General features: G+C 40.3%; 1 protein-coding gene across 17 annotated transcripts in view; it reads right to left on the reverse strand.

Moving 5' to 3' along the window:
• NAP1L1 (nucleosome assembly protein 1 like 1) overlaps nt 1-16,626 on the reverse strand; it is a 30,587-nt gene extending 13,961 nt beyond the window's left edge. For 4 of the 17 annotated variants that reach the window (XR_011534682.1, XM_070600000.1, XM_070599998.1 and 1 more), the window contains exons 1-5: nt 16,176-16,450; nt 11,993-12,032; nt 7,756-7,792; nt 3,075-3,160; nt 1,511-1,613 (exon numbers count right to left, since the gene is read on the reverse strand). Coding sequence is in view for 12 of the 17 variants with exons in the window: in XM_070600000.1 (XP_070456101.1) it covers nt 1,511-1,613; nt 3,075-3,160; nt 7,756-7,772 (206 nt within the window). In the remaining 5 variants the exon portion in view is untranslated. Of the gene's footprint in view, nt 1-1,510; nt 1,614-3,074; nt 3,161-7,755; nt 7,793-11,992; nt 12,033-16,175 lie in introns of all 17 variants that reach the window. The other 13 variants (XR_011534681.1, XR_011534680.1, XM_070599999.1 and 10 more) reach the window with 5 other exon arrangements.
• Between the last annotated feature and the right edge of the window lie 4,405 nt (nt 16,627-21,031).

The raw sequence follows: 21,031 nt of genomic DNA on the forward strand, positions 1-21,031 counted from the left end.
GTCAACCATATGTGGGATAAAGTTCTACAGATGGTGAGGACAATCTTAAGAGTGTGTTGCGTAGAGGGTGAGGGGTGGTGGAAAAAGCAACTCACCTTGCCCTTATTAAGACCTACTGTAAATCCATAGTAATTAAATGTGACAATGGCAAAAGAATAGACAAAAAGACCAATGAAATAGAAGAGTGCTGCTCAAAGACAAACACAGGTGTTCACAAGAAACTGATATGCAACAAAGGTGGTACCACAAATAAATGGAGGAAGAATGAACTGCTGAGTGAAGAACTACAAAAACTAGCTCACTAAAAAAGAAAAAAAAAAGGCACTAGAAGCCTATTTACACCAAATAAAAGGTGGACTCTAGAGGGCTTAAAGACCTAAAGATGAAAGGTAAAACTAGTCAATTGGAAATGTAGAAGGAACCAGGAAGGACTTCTTAATTTCAAAAGAAGAAGCCATAGGTCAAAAAATATAACAGACATAAAAATTAAGGACTTACGTTTAACGGAGGATGCTATAGATAAAAACAGAAATGATACAATAGATTATCTACGAAGTCTAAAAGTGATAAGGGATTAACACTAGAATACATAAGAACTCCTGCAAAACAAGAAAAAGACAGTAAATTCCAATAGGAAAATGGGCAAAGAGTACAAATAAGCAACCTAAATAGCTCACAACCATTATGAAGAGAAGCTCAAAACTCATTAGAAATCAGAAAATATAAATAAAACAAAATGAGCCTGTACCTCTTAGATTGGTAAAAACAAAAAAGCTATAAAGCTGAATCATGCCAACTGTTGGCAAGGATACAAGAATAAACAATGTTCATGCACTGGATACAGTCATCCTAGAAAGCAAGCTAGAAGAACTTAAGGCTTGCATTCTGCATAACTAGGAATTCCATTCCTACGTATATATCCCCCAAAAATTCTTACATAGTTCCTTAAAAGGATATGCACAAGGATGACCACCACAATGGAATTCAATGGAGCCTAGAGGGAACGAATCTAAGTGTCCATCAAAGAAAAAGGGTAGAATAACAACGTGGCAGACATACAACACGAGAACTGGCCAACATTTAGAAGCTAGAAGCTACTGACGAGAGATACAAATAGATAGCAACATGGATGGATCTTAAAACCATAAAGCTATGTAAAAAAACTATAAGCAGAATAAGATATTTGGGCTATTATTAATGATTTATATCACCAATGAAATAAAAAAAAAACTGTATTTCTTCTACTTCTTTGCATTTCTAACAAACCTCTAAAGAAATCTCAGCAATAGCTAAGATCAGTGTATTTCCTGTGGAGATTAACCAAAACAAACTTTAAAAGACCAACTCTAAGTTGGTGGTACACAGCAAAATTTTCAACTCCCCAATAACCCTGTATCAGATACTGACAGACAACAGCTTTCCACTACTACGTAAATAAGTCCTAGATGGTCTTAAAAATAGATACACCTGCAATGTTGATCACAGAAATATGAAAAAGAAGAACTTGTACCTTTCAATGTATCCTGTTGGTGTTTCTACCAGACCATCAAGTCTTTCTTGAAGGGCTGCAAGAATCTGAGGATTTTGCATCATCTGAACAGTCAGCTGACGCGCTTTAAAAAAAAGGGGGGGCATCGAAAGAAGGATTTTATGAAAATGTATTACGTTATTTTAATAAGGACAATCCAATCATGAAGTTTCCCTAATCAGCCCTTAAATCACCGGTATGAGTAGAGGTGAGCAGCAGGCTAAAGAAAATTAACTCTAGGAAAACCCAATGTGCAGGAAAAGTTCAGACTCCTAATGACCTCTACTGCACGCCACTTCTCAAGGCCATTGCCACAACTACTATGAACAATACCCTTTCTCGTCCTACCATCTTGTGTTTCACCCACCTGGCATTTTGGGAAGCTCAAAGCTTCATCCAGATGCCTATCTACGACTCTTGATAATCCTCTGAAGGCAGACAACACATATCAGAAAACTGCAAATATAGTGACAGTTTCCAGGCTGGGAGAAAGACACAGTGAGTGACCTGAATATTTGTTTGATGCTTGTATAATGCGCTTGTGTGTATTTGAATAGAGAATGTTATTAGTTGAGGTAGTCAAAGGCTACAATTAAAGCCAAACACAATTTGGTTATTAATGGCACCTAAAAATTATACTCAATCCAAAGATAAGCTAGATTTATGAAAACAAATTATTTTGCTTCTTCTTTTTCAACAGACATTACACAAATTGCCATTAATTTTTCCAATTATGTTTTCAAAGGTCAATTTACTTCTAATATTAACTTGATTATTGGATGATAACACAGTTCTGATAACCAACATGCCTTTAGAAATGTCACTATTGGCCACCAAGGATACAGTCCTGTATCTTTTAAGAAAATGTTGCAAGATGAAAATTGAGGCTAGAGATTCAGTTGTCTTTTCACAATTAACCTCATTCTGGCTTAAAAATGAAAAGCTGAGTCATCTTACCGCAATATTCTTGGCCCATATCTACAGGGCATAACCAAAAGCAGTATAATCCCCTACCGCCATCACCCTTTAAAATTACTTGCTAAAGCAAATTGTGAATGATTTTGTCTACATTTAATAAATCTCTGTTGTTCTTTGGTTGGAATGGCTTTAAAAAACAGACATTTCCTACATATTAAATACTAAACATGTCCAAATAAGTCTAAGCTAGTGTTATTTGTTTAGAAGCACCACCAAAAACAACTCCCACCACCACCTGTAGCATTTCTAAATTCAGATAAATTTCCCGGTGAGCTGTTTGACACAACTACGCCACATCACTCCAGGAGTAGGGGGTACACAAAGTGACTTCTGATGGGTTACTACAGCCATATCTTCCTCCCTTACTACCATTCCATCTCCATCTTCCCCTCATTTCCTCCCTCCCACCTTCTCTCTCACACAAGCACACACACACACCATTATTAAACTGGAGGTATGGGCCAGTGGGTAAAGTAGACAAGGATCCAGAAAGAAAATGGTACTATTATTATCCTCTAAAAGACAGCTGCCAGTAAGCACTGCTTCCTAAAGTAATTTAAAATAATACCTTTGATTTTTGTTTCTTCACCAGTTTCTTCTTCTTCTACTTCTTCAACATCATCCAAATCTTGATCAAGTTCAGACTGTTCTTTGCTACAACATCATAGTATCACACCAAGGTTCAAATGTACCAATTACAAAAAAAAAAAAAAAAAATTACAGAAAAACTTCAATTCATTTTCTAGGTTAATATGCCTCTTTCAAAACTATGAAACAGGAAATCCAAACGGTAATTCAGTTTGCTAACTTCATTTGTAAATAAGCACAAATTGGAAGTATTTAAAATTTCATTTAAAAGCATATGGTCAAAAATAAAGTTTATACTTCAAGCTTTAAAATGTGGTTTGATAGGTTTTGGTTCAGACAATGCGATGTCAGGAAGTCTGTGCTTTCTACCCAGTATCTGTTCATTTCATTCCTTAGTAACAGCAATCTGATTTTATATGGCAATATACCAAGCTAACAAGTCTCCATTTCCCAGCCTACCTTTTTAGCTAGACGTAGCTGTGACTATGTTTTGGCAGTGAGATAAAAAGGGGAAGCAGTGTAGAACTTTGAGGAAGCCACCTTTATAGGACTGTAAACAGCAGGGAGGCTTTTTTATCTTGCTCCCTCCCCAGAATAGGAATGTGATGGCTAGAACTCCAGCAGGAATGCTGGATCCTAAGGAATCCTTGAAAATGGAAGTCACTAGCTAAGGATGAAGGCGTTTGAAAAAAACAGAAGGATCCTGGATCCCTGATGGTTGTGGAGTAACCCTATCAGTCGGTACTTACTATCTTTGGGTTTTCCTCCTTTTTTCTTTCTTTACTTCATAGTGGAGATGGGGAAGAAAAATGAAAGTTAAGAAGACCTGAGCCTACTTTATGCTTAGAGCAAAGCCAGAAGGATGGCATCATTGAAAAAGAAGATAAAAAGCAATAAGTTAACATTCTTCCCATTTCATCTTAAAAATCTAGCTTTTGAACATGAGATTACAATCAGCATTAAAAAGAGGAATAAGGATATCTAAATCAATATACAGAACACCATACAATTCCTTGTGTGATTTTACATTTTTAGTATTTGGTCTAAACCAAATTTAGACCAAAGCAAGATTTAGTTGCTTTCATGTCTAGAAACAGCATTTGAAAATTTCATATAGGGATAAACACTATCTAATTTTCACGTAGGGCTAAGTATAAAAAAGGCCAACTGTATTCTGCCAGCAAAATTTATGCTCCTGTCAAGTAAGAAAAAAAAAAATCAGCCCTCCCAAGAGAAATACAGAATACTTCTGGACTATCTTTGACTTAGTACAAAGGTAAGCATATGTAGAGTTAAGGGCCCCTAACTAAAAAACATGAAACAGCTCCAGCGTCATTTCATTCAATTATTTATTGAACATCTAAATCTTAATGCTTTAAAGCAGGCGTCCACAAACTAGGTCACATGGGCAAATCCAGCTCACTACTTCTTTTGTAAATAAAGTTCTATTGGAACACAGCCACATTAAGTCCTTTATGTACTGTCTAGGGTAGCTTTCGCACTACAACAGCACAGCTGAGTAGCTGAAACAGCGACCATGCAGTCCCAAATACCTAAAGTATTTAGGATCAGGTCCTTTACAGACAAAGTTTGCTGCTCCTGCTTTAAAGACCAAGAATGCCCTCTTCCTCCCACCCTCCTAGGGCTCACAGCCATGCAAAATTAAATAATGGGGGGAAGGAGGGCGTGGGCAAGGAGTCAACTATCACAACCAATTTATTCTTTTTTCAAATATTAAAACAAAATAAGGTTCCAAGGTTAAGATGGGAGATTGCACATACTCCTCCAATCTTAATCCTTCCAAAACCCCCACTAGAATTCTGACAAAGGAGTTTTCAAACACACACTGAAGGACAAGGAGATAAAAGCAGCAACTTCACTGAGAACTGAAATCCAAGTTAGCAGTGGGGAAAGCTGAAAACCAGCCCAAACACAGAATCTTAAAAAGGACACTTTCGGAAGCAAGGCTGGGAGATGAAAGTGGATAAAAACAGGAAGTACTAAGCAAAAACTGAGAAGCAGGTTAAATCCTCAGATCTTCTCCTTCATTCTGAAGTATGGCAGTTTCTGGTTAAACAGAGCTCAGACTAGAGGACCAGAGATACAGTTAGAGTATGAGACACAGTACAACATACACATTAGATAGAATGCTGAATGTAGAGACCCCTTCCTAGCCACCTGCTCCTAATTTAGCTCTTGGAACAGTGGAAGTCAGATCTTTACCCTGACCCTCTTCACTGGGGTATCTGACCGGCCCAGGAAAAAACACCATCTCGACAGTGGGGATTCTCACAACAAATGCCCACCCTGATGACTACATTAAAATCCTAAATGGACAAGCCCCTCTGCCCAACACTCAAATTTTCCAATCAAGTTTTCTAAAACATTCTTTAATTGTGCACTCCTCCCCCCCCGCCCGCCCCGCTCTAATCTTAATGAGCAGACAACCAAGTATAACCTCCTATTTGAGGAAAGCTGTTACACTGAGACCAAAACAAAAGAGGAAAAAAAAATTTAAGAGCAAACAGACTACAGAGGGGAAAGAAACATCCAGAGGGGAGATTACAACCAATGAAACAAGATGATGATGCTATAAAACAGGAACAGGAGCTCTTGAAAATTAAAACGAGAAATTTACAAACTCAATACAAGAGTTAAAAGATAGTTTCTTCAGCTGTGCCCAGAAAGAAGCGCAGAGACAAAGATGGAAAATAGGACAAAAGGTAAACAGAAGAACCAGTCTGATATACAACATAACAGGAGCTCCAGAAAGAGAAAACGGAAAGAAGACCACCAACAAAATAAATCAAGAATTCCCCCCAGAACTGAAAGCCACTGAGCTGCCAGACTAAAAGGGTTCACTACCGAATGCCTAACACAAGAGATAAAAAAAGACCTGACAAGGAAAATTTCTCAACTCTAAAGCCAAAGCAGCTTCCAGAAATAGCTATCTATATAGGTATGTTTTTTAAAAAAAGTGCCACATACAAATGATCAAGAATCATAATGACTCTGAACTTCAACACAGCAACACTGGAAGCAAGGTGACAACAGAGCAATGCCTTCAAAATTCTGAAGAAAAACGATTCCCAAATTAGAATTCTGTACCCAAACTATCAAGCATAAGGGTAGAAGAGTCAGTCATGCCATATCTCAAAATAATTTACTTCCCTTGTACTCTTCAAAGAAGGTACTAAAGAAGCAAAAAAGAAAACATTGGATGCAGCTGGATGCAGCAAAGAGCAAACCCAAGAAAGGAGAAACAAAAGGAAACCCCAGGAAGATAGTAAAATAGATCCATGATGACAACTGTGTAACCAAGGTTAAGCAATTCAGATTGGAGCAGTGTGATTCAGGAGATAATCACTTTGACAGCCATTATCAATAAAATGCCTGCTGCCACTCCTCCATCTTTTTATGCTGAAGACAGCATGCAAGGGAGGATTAGCCACTTTCTTATATGTACTGTCACACTTAACGACAGGGATATATTCTGAGAAATGCGTCGTTAGGTGATTTCATCATTGTACGAACGTCACTGAGTGTACTTACACAAACCTAGATGGTACAGCCTACTACATACCTAGGATTATACTCAGATTAGTATAATATTATGGGACCACTGTCATAAATGCAGTCTGCCTTGACTGAAATGTTATTATGTGGCATGTCACTGTACTTGAACGTGCTGCCCTTGTGCTACTTTCCCGCCCTCCCACCTCCATGCTCCGCTGCCTACCACAGCTGTAGATAGTCACATCATACCCCTCTCCATCCCCATGTGTTGTTTTAAACTACTCCTGAGTTGGCAGACTACTCTGAAATTACAAGCAACAGACAGTGCAGCTCATCCCATTCTCCCTGACCATATTTCTGCAAGACATCCATCCACACTAGAACTGACAGATGCCAACTTCATCCAGGATGGATGACCCTGCCCATTGCCTTCTCCAAAATAAGCCCTTCTAAAGCCTCAGGAAAGTTGAAGCCAGACTACGACCCACGTAGTCTCTTTTGCTTTTTATTTTCCTGCCTTGGCGCCTATAACTAACAGTGGTAATAGTGCTTTTTTCTTTACACAGCTAAGTTTGTGACTATTTCAAAATTAAACACTGATTAAGAATCTGTAGGTGGTAACACTCTAAAGAAAAACAAAGAAATGAATTAGACAAAAGCCAAGATAGTGCTTACACCTCTGGAGAGGTAAGGTGGAGGATGCAATTGAGAAGGGGCACACAGGGCTTCTAACAGTAATGCTCTATTTTTTTTAACTTGTGTACAAGTGCCCTATTATTCTTTAAACTCTACATATACATTTTATACACTTTTTATCTTGTATGTAGGATACATTACAATGTAAGCAGTAAAATCTTTGGGAAACACAAATACGGTAAAAATGAATTCTACAAGTATTTATGATTATTGTGCTCAGCACTTTCCTAAGAATAAACACTGACAAATGGTTTACTATATTTATGACAGTGATTATATACACCACATTTTGTCTTAGATACACTGTACCCAACTTTTATAATAGTAGGTACTAAGCATTAGTCATTACCATATATTTTCATAATGCATAATTAGTACTGCTGTTAACTCTATCACAGCACAAAGTGATGCCAAATCTCTGAAAAAAGAACCAACTATCTGCCACTTACTTGTCAATGTCTGCCATGTTGTAAGAACTCCAAATATCTATGGAGAGAAACGTCAGTGTTAAAAAAAAAAAAAAAAGCATATGATTTAATTAAAACCAATAAAAACATTTGAAGCCAAAATCCTTTAAATCAATACCACGTTGAAAACTATCCCAAGAAGAAACGTATACTCCCATTAAAAAAGTATCAGTGCTAAGAAGAAAAATCATGGAACACACAGACTTTCGTATTAGTCACCAAAGTAACTTTTCAGAGGATACTGCTTTAAAAAAGTAAGTTACTATTAGGCATTTACAATCTACGTGTAAGGACTTTTAGAATCGTAGTGTTAGCAAAGAAAGAGATGTATGCTAGCATCACAGAAAAGGAACAATAGAAAGGGTCTTTACTCAAATTCCTTGAACAACCACGAATGGCCAATTTTTGCTTAAATTTTTAGGCTACTCAGTACCCTCACAGAATAAATCCACTTCATTTTTAACAGTATTAATTCTTATCAAATTCATGTTAAAAAGCCAAAATCTGCCACCTACTGTACTCACTATGCAGCCCTCCTCAGAGGTCTTTTTAAAAAAAGTTTAATAATATTTGTATCAAATGTCAGCACTTTAAAATATTTAATAAGAGTTATAAAGCTCTGCATCCAATCTATTATCAAGTAAACCTTCCCCATCTTTTCAAATGTACCTCATGTCACATCACTGATCACCACCACGCACCCATCCAGCCTACCCTGGATATGCTGGCATGGTCAACAATGTAGACAGACTTGAATACTGTTACAATGCAGCAGAGCCAAGTTCTCTCACTGTAAGATTAGTATTGACTTAGAGAATACTGCTTTTAGAAAGCCAAAAGTTACAGGAAAATGTGTTCCATTCAGGCAGGAAAATGGCTGAACACCATAGGTGACGCACAGATTACTAAAAAAACACTTAAATCAAGCTTAGAATCACAGATTAAGTTTCTATCTTTTAAAAATTAAAACATTATTCTTTAACTCAAAAAATGTTACAAGATGTGATTCCTCATACCAACAGGCTTAACATGCTTATTACTTACGGAGTTAAGAGTTACCGAGTCAGGTGCTAATATTTGGAAGAGTACTGCCTCTGATCCAACATTCATCCTTTAGACAAATTATAAAGGAGAGATTTCTTCCTATTTTTAAGTATCTTTTATTTGCCTTAAATAATTTCTCATTGCATTGATAAATTTCTCTACTGATGCTGAGTAATTACCCAGCATTAACCAAAATAACACAGCCAAAAATTAAGAAGAAAAATTAATTCAACAAGAAAAATATTGAATCTTATTCACCAAAGAAACGCCAAGGGGGATTCTACTTTATCAAATCAGCAAGGGTTTTCTTTTAACACAAGGAAAATTGTGGTGAATATGCACTCTTAAATATGGCTAGTATTCCTAAAAACTATTACCCTTCTGGATAGCAACTTGGGCACAGGAGTAGCAAAAGCCTTAAATATGCCCATCTCCAGTATCATTCACTTATGAGAATCTATGATGAAAAAAATTAAATGAAGAATCTAACGGCCTGTGCTTTTCACGTTCACCTAAAAGGTGGTTCCAAAAGCTTAGTTTTAACAAATCCTATACATCCTTTGGCTCTCAGCTCAAAAGTTTTACTTCTTCAAAGATGCCTTAGTTTGTAGTTGTTAATCAGTCTGATTATCTGACTAAGGTCTGTCTTCCCCAACTGATCAGACACTGATCAGACAAGATTCACCATTACAGGGATTATACTCCCTTTTGCCAACACTGCCACTACATCCTTCAGGGTATGTATACATACATATGTACACACAGATACACACACGAAGTGTATATGTGTATATATACACATATATGTCAGCCTCAATTAATTCTTAATTCAACAAAAATAAAATTAGTATATACAGCAAGGAATGTGCATACAATGGAATGCTTTGCAGTCAAAATGAAGCAGATCTCTGAGTTGATATGGAAAGAGCACCAAGGCAGGGGGGTAAAGGATGTATGGCAAAATCCATCTGGATATGAAAATATATATGAATATGCATACTCATATATGCACATACTTTCTTATGAATAAAACATTTCTGGAAAAATACACCAGAAACCTACCAGTAGTTACCTATAAGAAAAAAAAGATTGGGAGTAAAGGAGAACTTATATTTCCTTCCACATTACTTGGTTTTCCCATACACAGTTATGTATTTAAGAACATTCTGGAATTTGCTGAGTTGAATATACAGTGTCTAGTAAACCCAACAACTATCAAAAATACGAAACAAAAAAATCTCCCAAAACTCCTAAATTCAAATATTTATAACATCTAACGTGTTCACAGAAGAATTTCTACACTGCTACTCTCAGGGTCCACTAAGTGGCATTACAATTAGAATTCAAACTCTCATTATGGGATTCTTTTCATTCTCTATTAAAAAGGATTCAAGACAGAATAGCATGGCATTTACTTCTTCAGAGATGGCCTCTCCAATCTGCCCAACCTGGCTAAATTAGATTTCTTGATTGTACGCACTTTTGTTTTTTAAAGTAGGCCTAATTTTGTAGTCAGATTATTTGGTTTGACACCAGCTTTGCAGCAATCTAGCTCAGGCAAACCAAATCCCAGCTTTATTTCATCATCTACAAAATGCAGGAAAACACTGTTGCCTCACTGGATTGTTCCCATAAGAAGCAAATTCATGTAAAACACTTAACTTGGAGTTGATACCTAGTAAGTACTCAACAAACGTAAGCTATTTTTTCATTTTGTCCATTTTGAATTATCCTTAGCATCAGGTCAGTGTTTCTGCAAAATAATCAGCTCAGATAGTAATTAAGATGTTAACGCTAGGGGAAACTGAGTAAGGGGCATATGGGAACTCTCCAAACTATCTCTACAACTTTTCTATAAATCTAAAACTACAAATAAGTTTGTTTTTTAAAAAAGAGATTCCCACACCCAGATTCTGAACCAACAGGTATGAGGAAGTGGACCCAAAAATCTGCATTCTAAACAAGAAACCCTGCTTCTGAGGCAGGTGGTCTCAGATAATCAGATCACATTGAGAAACACAGGTCTGGGTTAACATCTACATTAATTTTTTTACTTCAGTCAACAACATTAAATAGAATGAATGAGAATTTTATTTATCAGACATGAAATCGTTTTCTAAGAGATCTGAAGAATTTCCATTCTGGTAACGACAAACTAGATTATGCAGACCAACTCTACCAATAAAAAAAATTGAAAGTACAGAATAAAATATTTGTTAAATCTTAAAAGCATGGAAAATGCTAAGATAGTAAGGAATCACTGACCCACAACTGAAGGCAAAACAAGAAGCAAAAGAATAAGCAGAAGGAAGCCACTTTTGCCCTGAGGGCAACTGCCAATCTCAAATGTGAACTCCTGGGGGCAGAAATCAAAAGCCCTGGACATACCCAGGGTAGAGAATCTTTACAGCAACCGTCCCAAATTAAGCGAGATCCCAAAGTCCTATATTCTCAGGGATAACAAACCAGTACTACTTGGAGAAAACTCCAAGATCACCACGTCAGTGTTGCCCCCAAAACCCCAAGCTATGACTCAAAGTGGTCTGTCTGACAGTGTTCCTAGGTACCGGCATATCCAAACATTAAGTGAAAGGCACCTTCATCCTAGACCTCAAATAATTTATACAAGTAATTTTCAAAAGCAATAGGGGAAAGAGAAAAGAACACAACAGAAACCAGTCTTATAAAGACTTAAATATTGTCAAAAAGACCATAAACAAACTTATAACTACAAACATACACAAAAACAACCATGATCACTAAGTTTGAAAACAGTGTCTGCAGCAGTATTGGCAAGGAACAGTCATCTCTTAAAGGTGATACAGCAAATTTGGCAAATAACTAAATAAAGCTTCTAGAAAGAAAAATAACAGACATTAAACTAAATGGGCATGTTTAACAGTAGACTAAACACAGCTGGAGAGAGAATTAGGTGAGTTGGAAACAAGCTTAGAAGAAATCTTCCAAAATATGGCCTAAAGGATCGAAAGTACTGAAGTTGGAAGACATTTTAGGATTCAATAAAGTTTAACAATGATTTAACACAGGTTCTAGGAGTAGAGTAGAGAATGGGCAGAATATTTAAAGAAATTAACAGCTAAAAATCTTCCAGAACTAATGGAAGACAGCCGTACATATCCCAATCAGGATAAATAAAAAAGAAATCCACACTTACATCAGGCAGTGAAAAGGCAAGACACTAAAGACAGAAGTCACTGCAAAAGTAAAGAGAGAAAAGACTTAGATTAACTTCAAAGGCACAAGACTGACAGCCGTTTTCTCTTCAATAATATATACCAAAAGACAAGAGAATATGCTGTCATGCTCAATGTGCTGAAAATAACGAGGATCTTAGAATATTATACCCAACCAAAGCATCCTTTTAGAAAGAAGGTAAAATGGATACTTCCAGGCAAAAATATCTCCAGCACTCTAATAAATTCTGTAAGCATGTTGTTCAGGCAGAAGGCAAGTGATCCCAGACAGAGAGTCTAAGATAAAAGAAACGAGGGGCAAAAAGGATATATCTAAATAAATATTTTAAGAGAAATATTACCACTGTGTAGGGTGTTAAAAAATTAAAACTACCACAACATTAAGTCAGTGGTGAGGATAAGGGGGGGACAAAATGGATTAAAATACTCTAAAGTTCTTAAGTATACATGTAAGTTCCAAAAGATTAAAAACAGAACATACAGGGGCCGGGCTCATGGTCGAGTGGTTAAGTTCGCGTGCTCTGCTTCGGCAGCCCAGGGTTTCATGGTTCAAATCCTGGGCCAAGGACATGGCACCGCTCATCAGGCCACGCTCAGGTGGCATGCCACAACTAGAAGGTCTTATAATAGCTAGATGTCCAGACATGTGCTATCAAATAACTTATCATTCCAGTAAACCTGATTCTGAATAAGTTCTCCCTACTTTCAATGAGAAGTAAACAAAGCCAACATTTAAGGAGCCTACTTCTGTAAGGGACTCTTCTAGGCTTTCCTCTTATTTGCAGATAAAATATTAAGCAACCTGCTCAGTTAGCACATAAGCAGCAAGTGAAACTGGGAATTAAAACCTGACTTCCAACACCATGCCCAGTCCACTATTCCAAAAACTAAGTGCTTTCCCTGTCAGCCTACTGCTACACAGATTATACAGAAAGAACCCAATCATCTTACTGAAGTCGCCTTACAGAAGATGACTATTTCATGGTGAAATAATAAATAAAAAGTACAAATATTTTAAAGCAAGAGTTCAAAGGAACCAGTAATATCCCAAGAAGATTTCCCTGTATCTCAGACCTCATATCTAATTCCAAATGCACTTTAAACAAATCTGTATCAGACACTGTCCTATTAACATTTTTAGTGGTCCAGGGGACCCAGAACTTTATTTGGCTCCAACAAGACCTCCCAGTTAGAATACTTTATTCTCTATGTTCACTTTTTCACTTCAGGGATATCAACAGTCAACACAGAACTGACTTTTGCATTAGAGTCGCAAACACAACAGACTGCTACTTGAGAACGCTATCTTCTGTCCAAGGGATCTCCGAGTATTATCTGACCCAATAGCAGAGCAACATTACTGGGTCGGACTGTTATTTGGCAAAAATTTACCCAGCATTAACAAACAAAAACAATTTACTCACATGGAATATGTATCTGACATGCTGGAAGACCTTGTAACCATTAAGTGCCATACACTTTTCCTGGAAGCACAGTGAAACCCAGGCAAAAGTGCTTGTGAATTCCAAGCTGATGTACAGCCTAAGAGTTTAAGTCAAAGGAACTCTAAAACCAAAACAAAATCCTCCTCATAAATCAACACTACTCAGTTATGTCACCTTGGATAAGTCCTTTAACTGCTCTGTACCTCAGTTTCCTCATTAAAATGTTGATACTACCTGCCTCTAGCAGTAAATGAGTTAAAACTCTGCCTGAATAATCACTTAGTAAGTGCTGTTAATATTATTTACCCCTGTTGTGCTCTTCTGTACCCTCTTTACCTTAGAAAACAACTCAAAGTAATAAGCTCTTCAAAATTACAGCCCCCTTTCCCAATAAAAATCAAAATGTACAAAACTTCTGAACAAGTGAACAGGCATCAAGTTATGCAGCAGTAGAAGGCAGAGCCGGTAAGCAGAAGTCTGGAGGCCACATTCTGCAGTAAGCCCACGAATGGGATCTCCTGGCCTGCGGGCAATGTACTTACCTTACAAGGCTGAGCGAAAGCCACAGCACTCCCTTCGTAAACCCTACTCTGCCCAACAAGGGGAGAACAACAACTTCAGATGAAGTCAGGAGGAAAAGGGACTCAGTAGTCACTATTCTCATAGGATCTGTCATGGAAGGAAAACTGTAAATACTACTCTACTTGCCCCACTTTCTTTTTCTTCTCAGCACTCATCACAGCTCGACATCTTACATTCAGTCCACCAATTCGTCTGTCTGGCTCACGACATGATAAGATACGTCCAAATAGGTGCTAACATATTTACTCAAAGAATCAACTAAGAACACGAGTAATTACAGGTCTGATTAGACTGAAGGATGTGAATAGACCGATCATTAGTTTTCTAAAGTGATCAGGATTCATTCTCTGTAATCTTATCTTTCATTAATATTTCAAACTTACAATCAAGCAAAAAAAAAATGAACAAAGTAGTATTTTTTCTGACATTTTCATACGTCTAAGTCAAACAGATTCGGCCTCTTTCAGCACCTTATCCTACAAAAGGATTCTACTGAATACATTTTTGGGAGTTTAGAAGCAAATCGGTCACCTACAGACAATATGGGAAAATTGAATAAGTAATAAAATAAGCAATAGCATTTTTAATTAAATTAGTTCAGGTACAAGTATCGGGTTTTTTGTTTTCTCTTTAATTTCTAGAGTGTGAGAACAGTCATGTGCCACATTTAGTAATTTAGTATTAGCTTAATAATTTTCTGTCAATAAGTCCAATATCAAAAACAGGTACTTTGCAACAGACAGAATTTAGAAAGATTTTCAAACTGGTAAGGTGAATTTTTAAAAAATTTTATTTATCAAATTAACTATCACTAACCTGAAAAGATAGATAAAAAGTCAAGGTTTTTACAATGATAGATGTCCAAGTCGACCAACTGAATGTTTAGTTCCATCTATCCTCCAAAGGACCAGTCTCGAGTAAATCACACATTTTAGGTTTGGGCCCCTAATCTGAACTCGGACAACTCTGAACGTGCATGAGACAAGAGTTCCAGAAGACCACCGTAAACCTCATTTGCCTCCCGTCAGTTTTACAAAGTTATTCTATATATAAAGTTTCTCCCTTATCCAGTCAAAGCTAAGGTGTGTCACTTCCTAAGTAAAGAACTAATATTAATTAGAGCTGACCAAAAAAAGGACGTGAATTGTGATGTGAAAAGGTATTTCGATGCCACCTATTTTTCAAAAATGGCAAATGTCGTTTCCAAGCGCAGCGCCTCCAGAGCGCCGGGCCGGCGCCAGGGCGAAGGGAGGGCGGAGGGCCGCGGCCCCCGGGCCCCCAGGCCGCCGGCCCACCCTCCCGGACAAGCGGCCGCGGCCGGGAAGGCCCCGCCGCCGGAGCCCGCGCCCCACGGCCGGAACCATGGGCAGGGCAGCCATCCGTGAGCGAGCAACACAGGTCCTGAAGGATTAAAGGCATCTCGGGCCAAATCCTTTCTCTCCATCTTGGAACCGTCCAGAGGATGGGACTGACTAGGATCAAGCGTCCCCAAAGAAACACTCTGGTCAAGGCAACCATCCCAATTCTGCCCGCACTGGAAGCGCACAAAAAGACCTTTGTCAGCAGCAGCTAACCCAGCGCGGGGGCCGGCTCCCCAAGGCCCGCGCCTCCGCCGGAGGCGGCCAGTGAGGCCGGGCAGAGCCCCCGCTCGTCCCACCGCGGCCCGGCACCAAAGTCGGCCCGCGGCGTCCGCGGCCACGTGTCGAGGGGCCCGCGGGCTCCCGCGCGCCGCCCCTCCCGCCCGCCCGCGGGCCCCGCGCCCCCGCCGTTCTCGCCAGCCCCCGCGGCCTCGCTCAGAGGGCTGTTTGGAGGCAGCGGGGCAGCGCCTCGAGCCGCTCGCTGCGGCGCGGCCGCCTCCTCAGGGCGCCGGGCGTCGCCGCCGTCCGCGCGGAGAGACGGCGGGCCCCGGCCCACAGGCCGCGCCGACCCCGAGTCCCCTCAGCCGTCCCCAGGGAGCGCGCCGGCCCGCCCGGGGCCCTCAGGCTGCGGGCCCGAAAGGCCACGGCCGCTGCGGCTCGGCCCCCGGAGGCCCGGCGGCCCCGCGCTCGGCCCGGCCCTCCCCTCCCCGGCCGCTGGCCGCCCCTCGCGCCCCTTCCCTTCAGGCCCCGTCCGTTACCAGCGGCGAGCGCGCAGAGCCAAGCGGCCGGAGCTGCGCAGGCAGTGACTCAGGGCGGCGGCCAGAGGAGCAGGAGGCGGCGCCGCGAGCAGATGGCGCTAAAAAGACCCGATAGCCCGCCGCTGGCGCTCATATACAATTAGCGTCAGCACGCAGGGACCGCTCCGCGCCCGCCCCCGGCCTCGCCGTCGCCTAGCAACGCGAGCAGGAGGCGGGTCCAGGGCGGGTTGCCTAGCAACAGAACCGTCCTTCTTCCCTGACGACCTCCACATCCTGCGCGCTGCGCTCGGGTTCCCCGGGTTCCCGCCCCCGCCCCCTACGACGCGCCCTGCCATCTCTTTTTCTCCCCGCTGTTCTGGAAGGGAAATCTCAGCTCCTTCTGCCCCCGGGAAGGGCCCTGACCTGCGCGCCTCGGCCGCGGCCCGCCTCGCCCCCTCGGCGTGTTGCGGGCGGGGGCGAGGGCGGGCGCCGCTGCCCAGGGCGGGCCCGCGGCATCCTGACGGCCGCGCTCTTCTGTTCCTGTCCCTGTCCGGGCCTCGTTCCTGCGGCTCCCCGGTCCCCGGTAACCATTTTTTCTGTCCCCGCCCATTTTTCCCCCTTAAGAACAACAGTTCTTTCCTCCTGACCGCCTCGGCGGCGTCTTCTACCGGTTTTGCTTCTCCTAACTCAGTGGGTCTCTGGGGCTTCCGCGGATGCCCTTCAAATCTACCCCTTTATCCTTTTATTTGATGTGCTATCCCTCCTTTCCTCGTTCTTTTGATGGGTGAAAAATGGCATATTTGTGTTTTCTCTGGATGGCTTATAACGAGGACACTCTGTTGTTTCATCCTTCTGAAAATGTAAGTCCTTAGGCCTGTGAAACCTCACTTGATGCTGGATTGACTAATAGTAACTCTTAAAACAGTGGTTCTCAAAGTGTGATCCGAGGGTCCCTAGACCCTTTGAATGGAGAGGTGAAAAGTATCTCCATAATAATAACGAAAACGTTAATTGGCCTTTTGCACTCTCTCTCTCACAAGTTGTGCAATGGCGTTTTCCAGGGCTGCATGACATGTGATATGGAAACATTGAAAACAAGCAAATATCAGAATACAGTCATCAGCTGTTAAACCAGACATTGAAAAGATTTGCAAGATGGTAAAACAATGCCACTCAACTCAGTTTTTTTGTTTGTTATACTTTTCATATAAAAGTACTCTTATGTTAACATTTAATTGGTGTATTGTTTTTAAATGAAACAGTAACTACTCTTGAAATTTCTTAATTTTAATTTCTAATATAAATATCAGTATCTATAATGCACATAAAAGTTCTTTGGTGTCCTCAATTTTAAGCTTATAAAGAGGTCCTAAGACCAAAAGTTTTGAGAACCTAGTGTTGCATTCCTTGAAACTTCAAACTGCCTGGAATCATCTGTTGTAATCCTCACGCTTAGCAACTCACTCTATTCCATTTTAGAGAGACGGTTTTTTTCCTTGGCACTTCCCAACCTCATTGATATTAGTTGCCTTTCCCACTCTATGCTGCAGGTGCCTCAGTTTACCTATTCATTATGGTTCTTCATATTTGACTCTTGTTTTTCTCAACCTTCTTTCTTCATGTATGTCCTACTCAACAATGATGTAAGGCTAACAAGGATTATAGTAACATCAGTAATGGCTCCTCATGAAGAATCCACAATGTATAAACTAGGTGGACCAGTGCCCAATATATACATAAACTTGGCACTAATTTCAGTGGAACCCTCAAAAGTATTGCATTCTAATCAAAGCTATGCACAGTGCAACCTAATTAGCATATTAAAATGAACTGCATAACTTTCACCTCCTTTCCATAAACCTTTGTGGTGGTAGAATTTAAGAGACCAAATTGAGAAGTTAGCCTTTGTGAGGACTTTTATCCCACTCCAGGGAGCCTCACCAATTTCAGGCGCTGACACTTCACACCCATCCCCATATTTAAGGGCTTATCATGACCAGTTTATATTCCCTCTTTCCCCTTTTCTCGAGCCTCCTCTTCCTTCCTCCAGCTTCCTCCTCCCCTTCTTTCAGTGTATCCAGTCAATCTAAGAAACAAAACACCTCGGGGGGCCAGCCCACTGGTGCAGCGGTTAAGTTCGCACGTTTCGATTCTCAGCGGCCTGGGGTTTGCCGGTTCGGATCCTGGGTGCGGACATGGCACCACTTGGCACACCATGCTGTGTTAGGCGTCCCACATATAAAAGTAGAGGAAGATGGGCACGATGTTAGCTCAGGGCCAGGCTTCCTCAGCAAAAAGAGGAGGACTGGCAGTAGTTAGCTCAGGGCTAATCTTCCTCAAAAAAAAAAAAAAGAAACAAAACACTAATAAATTACTGATAATGCAGGCCTTTTAATGTGATCTTTTGAACCACAGTTTGTCAATCTAAACCTCTACCTTTTAAGTTCAGGGAAGGCCTATCATTTATGCATTCATTCAACAAATATTTGTATGTTCGGAACGGCTTGAGACACTGGAAATACAGCATTGAGGAAGAAGGATAAGATTTTTGATTTTATTGAACTTATGTTCTAGTGAGGTGGGGCAAGTGATAGACAAGTAATGAAATAATTTTAGATATTAGTAAGTGAAAGAGCTGTGAAGAAAATAAAATAAGACAAAGGGGTAGAAGGTGACTGACCTGAAGATACCAGTGAGCTTTTCACATGGACCCCCTTAGATCCCAAATCACACCATGTATTAACTCATCTAATTTAATTACAATAAATGGTGGCTCTGATCACTGATCTTGGACCCTGCTAAACTTTCAGTAAAGTTGCCTTTTCCTTCAGGCCCCATTATTTGTGTTGGTAGATTTTTATAGCCCTAGTGGTTCAGAAATGTGGCTTTGGAATCGAGCAGCCCAAGTTCCATCCTAACTTTGTTATGAAATTTTAAACAATGTTTAAGTTGCCTAACACTGTACCTGACATATAGTAAACACGCAATAAAATCTAAACAATATAAATCTCTTCATGAGGTTTTGTTTATTTAAAGGTTGAGGGAACTCCCCTGAAGTCTCCTAATAGTATCTGACACTATTTTTGAGAAATATTTTATCAAAAGCTCTCTTATCAGAGGTCAGCCCCATGGCCTAGTGGTTAAGTTCAGCATGCTCCACTTCAGCACCCTGGGTTTGGTTACTGTGCACAGACCCATGCAGCTTGTCAGTGGCCATGTTGTGGCAGCAACCCACATACACAATAGAGGAAGATTGGCGCAGATGTTAGCTCAGGGCAAATCTTCCTCAGCAAAAAAAAAGCTATCATAAATTTAAAACATGTTTTCCTGAGCTGAAAGAATCTACACTGACTACCACAAAAGGAATATCTTCCACATTTCTAAATACTGGATACAGACCTTATACAGATTGAGACAAGTTGATGACAGAGACAACGTCTTAAATGTGCTTGTGTCTGTATTTCAGCCCCTAAGTAGTAAAAAAGTGCGTAGACTTGAAAGTCAGACAGGCGTAGGTTCATCCCAACACTGACCCTGCAAAAGTCCTTATGCACTTTGACCCTTGGGCTTCCCCATCTGAGAAGTGTGTTAATGATTCTAATGAAACTTACCTCTTCATTAGCAGGCAGCAGAGAAATGTACGTAAGCCCCCAGAGCAACGACTTGCACTTTAAGTACTCAGTAAATGTTTATTTCTCTCCCTTCCCAATTCATCAGTATGTAAAATGTCTAATGACACCAACAATATTCATCTAGAAACTGCACAAATTATATTTAAATAACTTAGGGGCCGGCCCGGTGGCACAGCAGTTAAGTGCGCACATTCCTCTTCTGTGGCCCAGGGTTCACCAGTTCAGATCCCCGGGGGCCGACATGGCACTGCTTGGCAAGCCATGCTGTGGTAGGCATTCCACATATAAAGTAGAGGAAGATGGGCATGGATGTGAGCTCAGGGCCAGTCTTCCTCAGCAAAAAGAGGAGGATTGGTGGCAGATGTTAGCTCAGGGCTAATCTTCCTCAAACCCAAAAAATTTTTAAAAAGTAAAATAAATATCTTAGTTTTGAATCTGGTTGGTTTTATTTTTCATTTTTTCCAAATAACTATATAAATGCAACATAAAATTAAAATTCCAGTAGGGAGTTGTGGATAAATTGCCTTAAATTTCTTCCTCTACATCCAAAAAAGAATTGATAGATTTTTTTGTTAGAAAATGTCTTTATTTTGCTATCAGTCTCAATTGAAGTTTTTATTGAAATGATTGTAGATTCACATGCAGTTGTACCAAATAACACAAAGAGATCCATCTCAACTTTACCCAGTGTACCACAATGGTAACAACAATCCACAGTCTTACTCAAATTTCCCCAACTTCACTTGGATCCACTTATGTGTGTTTGTGTGTTTAGTTCTCTACAATGTTGTCACATGTGTAAGTTTGCGTATCTGTCACCACAGGTGAGATACACAACAGTTCTCTCACCACAAGGATCCCTTATGTTGCCTTTTTATGATGGATTTTTTTTTCTAATTTACATGCCAAACATGGTTCTACCTTCCCAGATTTTACCTTTTCTCCTGTTTCTCACAAGTAGACCACTTAGGCAGAAAATAGGCCATTCCTTTATGTGGCTTCAATATTTCTTACCTGAAATATTTGCAACAGCCTTGCCATTGGTCTCCCTAATACCATTCTCCTACTCTTCTCTGATCTATGTTACCGAAGTCAGGATCTAAAATACAAGGCTAATCAAGTCTACTTTGTCATAAAACCTTCAATGGCTCTTGGAGGTCTTCATGACAAAATAAGGCCTGCAAAGCCCATCCCAGTCTCATTCCAGCCTATTTTTCTAGCCGCACCTCCCACTATCTGCTCTCG

Source organism: Equus przewalskii, chromosome 29 (assembly GCF_037783145.1).
Source record: "Equus przewalskii isolate Varuska chromosome 29, EquPr2, whole genome shotgun sequence".
Taxonomy (NCBI): Eukaryota; Metazoa; Chordata; class Mammalia; order Perissodactyla; family Equidae; genus Equus; species Equus przewalskii.